The 10,754-nt window shown below is 52.9% G+C and overlaps 2 protein-coding genes across 2 annotated transcripts; one reads left to right on the forward strand and one right to left on the reverse strand.

The window, feature by feature from the left end:
* Positions 1 to 971: 971 nt before the first annotated feature.
* On the forward strand, positions 972 to 2,047 carry LOC142356174 (putative 2,3-diketo-5-methylthiopentyl-1-phosphate enolase). Its single transcript, XM_075408133.1, has 2 exons — positions 972 to 1,337; positions 1,478 to 2,047. The coding sequence occupies exons 1-2, from the start codon at positions 972 to 974 to the stop codon at positions 2,045 to 2,047; spliced, it is 936 nt and encodes a 311-aa protein (XP_075264248.1).
* Positions 2,048 to 2,462: 415 nt separating this feature from the next.
* LOC142356176 (uncharacterized) lies at positions 2,463 to 4,284 on the reverse strand. The gene is made up of 3 exons (XM_075408136.1): positions 4,168 to 4,284; positions 3,758 to 3,885; positions 2,463 to 3,615 (listed from the first exon to the last, which is right to left on the reverse strand). The coding sequence occupies exon 3, from the start codon at positions 3,034 to 3,036 to the stop codon at positions 2,593 to 2,595; it is 444 nt and encodes a 147-aa protein (XP_075264251.1). The 5' UTR covers positions 3,037 to 3,615; positions 3,758 to 3,885; positions 4,168 to 4,284; the 3' UTR covers positions 2,463 to 2,592.
* Between the last annotated feature and the right edge of the window lie 6,470 nt (positions 4,285 to 10,754).

Raw genomic sequence — 10,754 nt, forward strand, 5'->3', positions numbered from 1 at the left:
ATTCTGGCTTGTAACGAACCTATCACCTACTGGCTTATCTGTTGAACTACATGGTGTTTATAACTTATTTATAACTGGCTTATCCTGGTACTTATAACCTGATATTCGATGCCGTAGGTACCTACGTATCAGGCCTAGGTACCCTACCCCATCTCTAGTCGTACGAGAAGGTTTCACACATATAGCTATAATTGGGCGTACTAGAGGTGCCTAATAAGTACCTTGGTAGCGCTACCTTCGCAATGCATCGTGCATGCTCGATCATCCAACTTCAAACTTGTCCCGACGTTGCTATTTGCTGGTATGGCTGCGCAGGAAGGTAGGGTACCTAGTACCTACCCAGGTATCTCTTTCATTTGGTAGGTACCGTAGGACCTGTGTTCACTTTCGAATTTTTAAAAAAAAACTTCGTGGACACACAGTTCCATGATCGCCGATCAAGTGTGACGTAACCTGTTGCGGTTCCATTCTATTGATCTCGGCAGGAGAACCTCCACCTCGTGGCACGCGTTCTGTTTCCACCAGTTGAGTCCCATTGCATCCATGGTGATCCCACGAGATCTTCCCTATTCGGAACCCTCGAGCGTGAACGGTCAGCCAGAATCGTTTCTCGTCACGTACGAAATATGCGCTCACACGGAGGATTTGGCGAGACACAAGGCAGAGACTGTGGCCTTGGAGCAGTCCATTGAGGCGCCTGCGTCGCTTGTTCAGGGGACCGCTGTAGAGCGCGAAGTACTCGCAACCGTGATTAGCGTGACTCTGAGGTATGCTACATTAAGTCGAGATCATCTTGCTGCGTGTCAACCATATGTACACTAACCAAGTGTATACATCAACGCCGCATCCGGTCCACCACCGTGTAGTAGCGCAGGAACCTACCAGCAACCAGTGGCCAAGTTTGATCTTTCATTGCAGCAGCTTGCCCGGCTCTGATCGGATAGCCCCGCCTGCTGCTGACGTAGACAGAGATGTCGCTGATGATCGTCCTGTCCCCGTATGTTCTTGCTGCCCGAAGTGACCGTTCCAACAGCATTTGGACTGCTGTCCTCTCGTACCCAGCAGCTGACGTCGGGGGAGAGCTCCCTCAGTTCCTTAACCTCATATACGGCCTCGGCTGCCTGCACGCCCAAGTAAGCCTCGCAGACTTCAACCTGTCCCCAACCCTCCAGCAACACTTCCCCGGTCCTCGCTTTGGCGTGGAAGGTCTCCGCAAGCTTTGCCGCAGGGCCACTGGTCCATTGCTCTGTGCCGTGCTGAAGCCGCTGGGGAGAACTGTCGATGAGCTGGCCGATATTGCCTATGCATTCGCAAAGGGAGGACTCGACGTGATAAAGGTAACCGTGTGACTGACTGTGTGGACCAGCTCGTGTTTAGGCAGCTGATCATACAGTCCGGAAAGGATGGAATGTCGGGCTTTTGAGGTTGTAAAGCCGTAATATAATGTACTAAATTGAATGCCTGGCGGCCTTTGTAGGATGATGACTCCCTGCAGAACCAACATTGGGCTCCGTTTGAGGCGCGGGTGTCGGCCATTGCTGCTGCAGTCAGGAAGGCCAACGAGGAGACCGGTCGAAACTGTCTGTATGCCGCCTGCCTCAATTCTCCTGTCACGCATTTCATGCAGCGTGCCAAGTTTGCAAAGGAGGCAGGGGCTGGTGCAGCCCTGGTTCTTCCTGGTGTCACGGGCTTCGACTCCATTAGGGCGCTTGCAACCGACGACAGCTTTGGGCTGCCGATCATCAGCCACCCCTCCTTCATGGGGATGACCGGAGGGAGCACTACCCCAGGCACCAGAAGTCACGGCCTAGCTCACCGTGTCGAATTTGGGCTGCTCCCTCGGATGGCGGGCGCCGATGTTAGCATATACCCCAATACCGGTGGCGCATTCGATATCAGTGATGCAGAATGCTCATCCATCCGGCAGGCAGCTGCCCTGGAGGGGTTTGGCGCGTGCAGACCAATGCTCCCTCCCCATCAGGCGGCACAAAGATTGAGACCGCAGAGCATCTGTGCGCAACATATGGGGACACTGTCTTCCTCGTGATGGGCACGTCGCTGTACACGTCAGGTCCCTGCCTTGAAGAGAATGCAAGAATCATGACAAGCAGGCTGCATCGATCCCACCTGAGCGCCTGATTAAAGCGTAGTTCGAGCATGTCCTGTGTGGGGGAAGAAGATTCTAACATCCATGGAGTAAGTTCAGCCATGCATTGCCTCCTGTGTACTTCCGCCCCCCCCCCCCCCCCCCCCGATAGACATATGGTAGGAACTGTACACAACAGTCAGGGGATGCAAGATTCTTACATACACGTATGCAAGATGAAACTGGTTTTACCTACTGTAACGAAGTATCCTAATTGGCTAACTGGCATGCATGAGGTAGGCCACGGGCTGTTCATGCTCCCCCAAGGTTTACAGCCATTGTCCGTTCTATGGATTCGGAGTAGGCAGGGGCGGAGGGAGTGACTGGTTGTGAGAAAGCCTAAGGGCTGCTTGTTACATGCTTTGGTTGAGAGCGCCACACTGCCCAAGTGGCCAGAGGAACCTGAAAGAGGAGGAGGCCCACAGCCCAGGAGCGCACATTTTCTGTCACAGGATGGAAGAATCGCGCTGGTAGTGCATGTCAACCGTTGTCAACACAAAGAGCAAAGCCGAGCAGCCAAATGAAACCACAATCCTGCAGGTGGAAGCTGCATTGAGTCGGAGGCCCTGGGAGAGAAATGCTGCGAGGAGAGCTGCCTCAACTGCCAAGCCTGCAGTCATACTGCTGCCAAGGAGGATGTGGTCAGACATCCAATGATTGTGAAGTTCGTTTGGCTGCGGCTTTGCCTGCCCAAAGGCTCCTCCAGGCAGGCATGCCAAGTAGACTGCCACTCGGACGGCAGCGGCAGACCCATAGACTGCTATCGTTTCTGGCACTCCAGGCAGCAGGAAGGCATTCGGCATTGGCTTGCTGCCGATACCTGCCCCAATGCGCAGCAGAGGAGGGATAAGGGGGAAATACCGGCCCAGCTTTCCGTAGCAGGAGATCATACGGGAGCATAGGGTTTAGGGATCCCCGAGACAAACCGGGTGGGACAACAGCATCAGGCTCATAAGCCGCACAGCCCAAGGCCACAGCCATTGCGAAGATAGCCTTCCAGCACAGCAGAAGATGACCAACCAGACCGCAGGCGTGAAGCGGATGCCGGCATATTGTGCCGGAACTCCGAGGTTGTGTCCCCTTTGATCCCATGGCTGGAAACTCAACAAGATGTCCAACGGCAGCAACAGGCTCCAGGGCCCGCTCCTCTAAGCGCCAACAAGCTGTTTGTTGGACTTGGCCCAGCCAAAACCTGGCGCGCGATGTGACAGGCAGCCTTGAAGGGCATATACTAAGAGTGGAAGAACTAAGATGGGCAGAAGCACCGCAGCCTCTCAGACCCTTGCACAGCCTCGACAGGAGGTTTTTCGTGCAGGTCGTCACATGCACGGCAGCGTCTGGGCCTACTGCTTGACACACCAACGGCCAACTGTAGGCCTCAATCACAGGGCGCCAGGCTCAGCGGCCTAGCACATAAAGTAGGAGCAGCAACCAGCACAGTGTTGAATACTACAACTGGTACGACGTATCTGTGGCAGAACAAAGAAAACCAGATTAGCATGAGAGGGTGCGATTCAAGAATAGGTGAGGAAGAGGTGGCGCAGTCTCATGTGCCAAGGAGGTGCAACGGCAGGAGCGGCCGCCTGCTGATATAGGATAGAGCGTACTCACTGAGCGTATCACATGACCTCAGCATACACACAGCTCCAAGAGCATCCCTGCTGACCCTCAGCGACATCCTGGCTGTCTAAGCCCGGGCTAAGGAGGGCTGGACTGAGTGACTCCTCTACATCAGAAACCTGGTGGGACCAGCGTGGTATAGCACAGTCAGTACAGTGCGGGAGCAGGTCATGGGAGCTTCCAAGTGCAGTTAGCTCGATCGTGGGAAGCGCAGGGGGGGGGGGGCGACCAAGGTTTCCCTGCCGCTGGTGTGAAGCTGTCCATGCGCTGTGCTCATGTGTGTGCAGGTTTAGGTGGAGTGGGGAGTTAGGTGGCGTGGTCGGTTTGTTCCGCCTGGGGCCGGCGGGGGGGGGGGGGGGGGTCACACAGCACTGTACACAGCTGGTCGGGGGGGCATTTACTCGTAGCGAGGGCGATGATCCCATCTCTTCGATTCACTGGTCTGCAGTGCAGGATTCTATGCCGTTGAACGTGGGTAGGTACCGTTCTGTCTTTACTCCAAGTTTCTGTCATTGCCCTCAACCCCGATCTGTGGGCGGCATACTTGCTAAGGTCCTCGTCGGGCCGGTGAGAGGCAACCACAATCTAGCGGTGCAGGTGTAGCGATACCTGCGAGATGCAGAGAAAGAGGGATTAGGGTAGGAGGTACCTTCTCCAGCTGGAACTCGTACGTACGCGAGTAAAGTACCTACCAGTAGGTAGGTAGGGTACCCTTGCTAGTATATCGGGTACCCACGAAGTGAGTACTAGTACGGTACCGTACCAAGGGCCGTTGTTCCAGAGAGTGCTGTGCTGCCATGCAGCCCGAGGGCATGGCCGTGAACATCACAACTGCATCCCTATATCGACAGCATAGAAAGCCACAGGATCCATGTTCTACTGAATCTCATCCTCTGCCACAGGGGCCACGAAGCGCGGTTCCGTTGCGATCGGATCGAAGTCTGTTTCAAACTACACCTACACGAGGACAGTACTCTACGAGTATTTTCGGCCGATCTATCCGTGTTTCAGGACTAGCCATTAATTGATTGCAGCATCGCGGTACGGTATCCACCCGGTCGGAACAAAACAAACCTACGATTCGTCCTTCCCCGCCAAAATCTGTGACAACTTCTAGTCGAATGCTGAGGACGGCGTTGCCCAAGGTCGGTGGATTCGGCTTAATGGTGGGAATTGCATCCCATCTCTCAAGGCCAGCTCCTTCTGTGAGAGCTGTAGGTGTCCAATCGCTCGCGTCCCGTCAACCAACATCAGACGGCTGGGGAAATGACGAGGGGGCACATGGGGCGGCCCCCTGCTTGGAATCGCTACGCCGGCTTTTGGTTGAGAAGGTCAGGGATGATCGGCTGGAGCTCTGGGAGAACGACCTAGAGGCAAGAAGGTAAGGCACGTCGATTCTGTGAGTATTTCGCGCTGTTACTTGGAACGTGTTACAGCAATCAACACCATCCAGTGGTTGGCTGATCATGCGAACTACTGAAATCTGCTGCCATCTCCCTTGCCACTGTTTTCATTGAAGAGATCCTTTTCACATTAATAGCTAGTGGCACAACTCCTAGTAGGGATACTCCAAGCCATCTCCCCATATGCATGATGGTTTCCCCTTGATGTCCCTCTCATGTCACCCCTACATAGCACATTCTGGATGCCATGATCCAGTGCCCAGGCTGTAGAATGCAGAGATGAGTTGCTGAACTTTGCGCATACAAATCTTCCTCTCACCTTCTTCTTCCTCCTTGACAAGCATGGGTCCTGGCTTCTACCCACGGCATCCTTGTCTGCTTGTGATCGACGTATATATATAATATGTTCACGTACATATATATATATATATATATAATGTTCATGCGATTCCACACTTACTGTCCTCGCGAGTGTCGGCAACTCAATCGATTGCGAATGTGTCAGCATGAACCTGCCCACCGGTCCCTTCCTCAAAGTAATTTCATCACCATTACGAGATCCGTATGCAGGGTCCCACGGCGTCCTCATCATGGGTTGTATTGCAGCACAAGCACATGTCACGTCGCAACTATTGCTAATGTGCCAACTGCCCCCATCCATATTCCAGGCAATGGCTATCCGGCACCAATACCAATGCGTATCCGGGCAGGGACTGGCAGGATACCTACATCGGACTTATGGAGGCCATGCTAGCATACATGGCTAGAACCGGGCGAGGTCAAGTACTGACGTCTAACCAGGCAGAGCAGCTGATGCAAAGTTCACTAAGAGGAGTCCACGCCCCTCAGATCCTTCGGGAGGCAAGGGCGGCAGGGGCTAAAGGCCTTGCAGAAATGGCGCATGGAAATTTCAAGATAGCTGACGAGCTCCTCAGCGCTTCTGTCGGCCAGCACATAGCATGTTTGGGGTCGGACCACTGTGCTGTTTTCCTTCTCACAGCCTTCCAGCAAGCTGGTTTCCTGATAGCCATGAGCAACCACTATGGTGGCATGTTCGACAGAAAGGCAGCTGATGAGAGGGTCGCCCAGTTTGTGCTTGAGGAGGAACCAGACAGCAGAAGCATGGGTGACTGTCTTGCAGCATGTGGGCTGGCTCTGGCCATGTGCGGGCAGCAATGGGCGGACCAACAGCAAGTCCGGGAGGGTTGGGACCTCATACGGAGGGCTGCAGAAGTCAAGGCCATTGCAATGGGGCCATCTCACCCCCGTCACAGCCATGTGCACCGCACTTAGCGAAGAGAGCCTTCTATGGGAAGTGCTCTAGGAACAGTACAGGGGTACAATACAGCCTGGAAAAATGGCGCAGGACGTGCACTTGAGCGCTGTGAATATATATATATATATATACTGCAGGGGTATGCAACAATGCTGATATTCATTGATTGATGCTCAATTTAAGTGGCCATCCTTCGGCCCATGGTCTGTTTACTCTCTGTCGCGTGACGCTGGCTGACGCGGACACCATAGCTTGGCGACTCTTCCTTGTGGAGCTACCCTGCATCACACCATGGGATGCCTGGCATCACGGGCATGCATGAAAGAAAGGCCGTTTCCTCGCCTCGGGATTGACTGCCCTGTGCATGCACTCACGGGCCTTGCCGGGCGGCAAGCTGGCAACATCCAGCGTCAGCAACGCCCGGGCTAACGGGGGTAACTGTGCTGCAACTGAACAGTATGGTGCCAGCACCGCTGAACTACCGGTCACAATATCGTGCGACACCACGAAATCGTCCACGTGCACACACGTCTGTGTGATCATCCCTACGAACCCAAACGGACATGCTGTTATCATGATATTGATCTTGCATTATAGCTTTCGGTCACTCAGGCAAAGCTCGTCCGGAAGCTGTGGAACCAGCCTCCCCCTGGCCAGCTCTGACGGCCATGTCGTTTATAGACAAATATAGTGTACTACGTGAGCACGTGCGGCAGTTGTATAATGAACCCACTCCATACTGCTTTAATCTACTGATAGTCGGTACTGAGTACCAGGCACGAGAGCAACAAAGAGTCGACATATGTCCAGGCCAGATGTGACGTAATCATGTTGAATTGCACGAGACTTCGCGCTCTCATAGGTGGGTACTAGCCTTGGCCACCCTTAATAATGTGCCTTTCACCGAAGCATAGGAAAGCCCCGCATGCTGTGCTATCTATCCGTGCACAGGGGAAGAGCTACCGGTTGTTCGCTGGGCGCTTGTATTTCCGGCTGGGGGCGGCTGTGTTGTGAAGATGCAAAGGAATGTTCCTAGGATGTGAGCTGCTCCTGAGTCTCAATAGCTCAGTGAAAACTATGCATTCGAGCGTGACCCACAGCATTGCGATAGTGTGATGGCTCTGTAAATCCGGCAATCACCCCCCCCCCCCCCCCCCGCGGGACATCGCCAAGGAGCTCCCAATCATTCCGATGTTGACTAGAACATCCCAGACTATAGATACGCGGGTCCAGCAGTGAGGCGGCAGACAGGGCCTAGCTCTGTGCCCTGGCCTCCATTTGAGACCCAACCTGTGCAGGGGGGCCCACCCCGCCTGGAGACCTCAGAGCCCTGCTCTAGCATGGGGCTGAAATGGAGAAATGCCTTAAGACAATGAGTAAGGCGATCGGAGTGTGACAGGCAGAAAAGTCAGAAAAGTTAGCTTCGTTGGGTTGATGTGTCCAGTTATTCCTTCCAGTTCAGATTGCTCTCTGCCTGCCTACCTCTCGACGCTTGTGTTTCCTCTCACTGCCTCAACGTGATTACCACCCCGTAGGACCAGAGATGGTACGTAGAGAGGTAAAGCTTTCTAAAACCGATCTATAACTAAAATGGCAGTTCCTCGTAGTGGCTGCCGGTTCATGGACGGGATATCGTCTCTTTCAATATCGGAATTCTCCGGAGGCGACGAAAATGGTGATGAACGACTCCATCGTGCCGCTGCTGGGTGGGTGTCTGCTCTATCAGCTTCATTATCGTTATAGGTGCTGCCGTGACAGTAACCTGTACTTAGCTGGGTGGGAATACGCATGCATCAACTGCGTCGTATGAATTATGAATACTGCAGTACAGCCTCCTGGACAGCCTGGTATTTAGCAGAGGGGCGGGGCGGGTCACGGGTGGGGCATGCCTGGAGGGCGCGGGGCCCAGGTTTAACTTCTGCGGACCTTGGCAAATCGCAGCTGCCCCGAAGGACCGTGGCCACCGACGTGTACCTGACTCGAAGCCTACTGAAGCGCGCCTGCCTCGTCTCCTGCATCCACGATACAGTTTCCACTTTCCACGGGAGGCCGGGTGTCAGGCTGTAGTAGGAGCCGGCAGCGGGGTTTTTTTTTTCACCCCCGGCATCGGGTAGGGGATACTCGCTTATTTCCGTGAACAGTTAATTTTTTTTAACACCCCCGGGCAGGTGAAGGCAGAAAACCCCTGGCCATGACTTTCGACACCCGTTCTGGCACACCCAGAGGCCATGGACAGTGAACAGTCATTAATTAATAATTATTAATTAAAATACAGGCCGTGTAACTTGTAAGGTACCGGATACGTACCTGCGCGTTGAAGTATTATTATTATTATTATTTAACTATAATAATAATAATAATATCAATAGCGATATCATAATCGCGATATTTTTTTCACCCCCGGGAGAAGGTGTAATACTGTAATAGCGATATTGTGCTGTCTCTCTCTCTCCAATAGCGATATATTGTGCTGTACACAACTATCATTGCTAGTCGCTACAGTATGTATGAGCTATCGCCTATCGACCTATCGCTCTCTCAATTTATCGGCCTATCGCCCGCTCTCTCAATTGTAGCTCACGCGCTGGTCGCTGGAAATACGCTGTTTCATCCGCGGGGTATGAAATGCCAGTAACTTTTTAAAAGGACTATATTATCGACAGAACAAGGTAAATATTCCAGATATGGGAAATTATTTTTGTGGTTATTATTATGTTAAATCCACTATCTATTTTAAAAGCCTTGTAGTTTGTACATGAACGTCCTGATTCCTCCGCGGTATGAGACCTATTTACCAGACCCCGGGACAGTGTCCTTATTTAAAATAATAACACTGTGTAAGTTCATACGGGGAGCAACGGAGAGCGTGGAAAATGATACTTGAGAGTCACTGTCGACAGTGACCATTGATCAACTGTCCATTCCTCGATTCGATCGAATTTCCGACAAAGCCCCTGGTAAGGTACGAGTACTGCATTTTATTTAACAGGTACCCGGCCTAGCCCCGCAGGATATCCTAGGATACTACTGTCAGGACCTGCTACTGTAGGTAGGTAGTTACCCTAGGTACCTACGGTTACAGACGGTATCCCTACAGTACCGTAGGGTGACGGGATGGTTACAGTGGGGGCTGGGCGCACAGGCGCTGGTCAAGGGACAAAGTACCGTAGGGTACCGTAGGGTACCCAGAATGTCAGCGAAGCCTGGTCTTTGAGACTCGAATCTCGGCTCAAAAGACGGGGGCAGGGGTTTTTCGACCCACCTTCTCCCGGGCGGGGGTGAAAAAAAACCAGCATACGACATTTGCCTGATCTAGAGAGAGAGCCTGGGTAGGGTACGGTACCCTACGGTACTCGTAGGGTAGCTACCTGTTGTGGAAAACTCACCTCCCGGCCTGGCAGATACCCTAGACCGACCTACCTACGGACCTACCTACCATTCTACCTTAGGTACCGAGTACCTACTGCGATACATTCCCTACCGAGTTCGTTCTTAGAGATGGACGATGGTGTATCACCATGTAGGGTACCTACTACCTACCGCCCTACCTACGACCGTTCACCGGACAATTCGCGTCTAGAGACCAGGCATGACCAGGCAACTGTCATCATGCGCGAACAAGCGCGCTTGCCTCTCCACTCTCACCTCCTGCTTCAGCGCGCATGCCTCCAGGCGCGCTTCCACCTCAGACATGGATTACACTACTCAGATAACCAGCAGACTTCAAACTTCAACGTGCAATAAAGGCGAGAACTTATCGCCAAAACTGGAGATAAATCCAATATTTTCCTCAATTTTACGGTATACATTATAGCTATGAAGCTGCATGGATGATGTACCGTACATTTCCCCAGATGCAGCCGGAATTCGGGTACCAGTACGGCTGTAGTCTGTACCCAGTTCCATACAAATTACAATACTTTGCTTGCGAGTACCACGGTGATGGTCGCCCGAGCTATTGGAACGCTTCGTGCGCGCTTCCACATCGGATAAATAATCCACAGACCACAACCCACCCCCGCGATTCCCTTGCTAACGAAAAGGTTACGTTAGCAGAACGCAGAGTATGCGTGTCACACTAGGCCCTATACGAAAAAATATCGGATTATATCCGTCTTTCAACCCGCATATTTCCGATAAGGTCGCATAGTCATGGCAGCACATCTGCACCAGTGCTGGAGGTTCCAGGCCCCGTAACAGCTTCCAGGCGTGACCTTGCTCCTATGCCACGCACGGGAGCGCTCGCTGCCTGGCTGAGGCTCTGGATGGATAAATGCATGGCTTGGATGCGCTACGAAATCCAGGCTCG

Source organism: Convolutriloba macropyga, unplaced genomic scaffold (genome assembly GCF_964194025.1).
Source record: "Convolutriloba macropyga unplaced genomic scaffold, txConMacr16.3 SCAFFOLD_5849, whole genome shotgun sequence".
Taxonomy (NCBI): Eukaryota; Metazoa; Xenacoelomorpha; order Acoela; family Convolutidae; genus Convolutriloba; species Convolutriloba macropyga.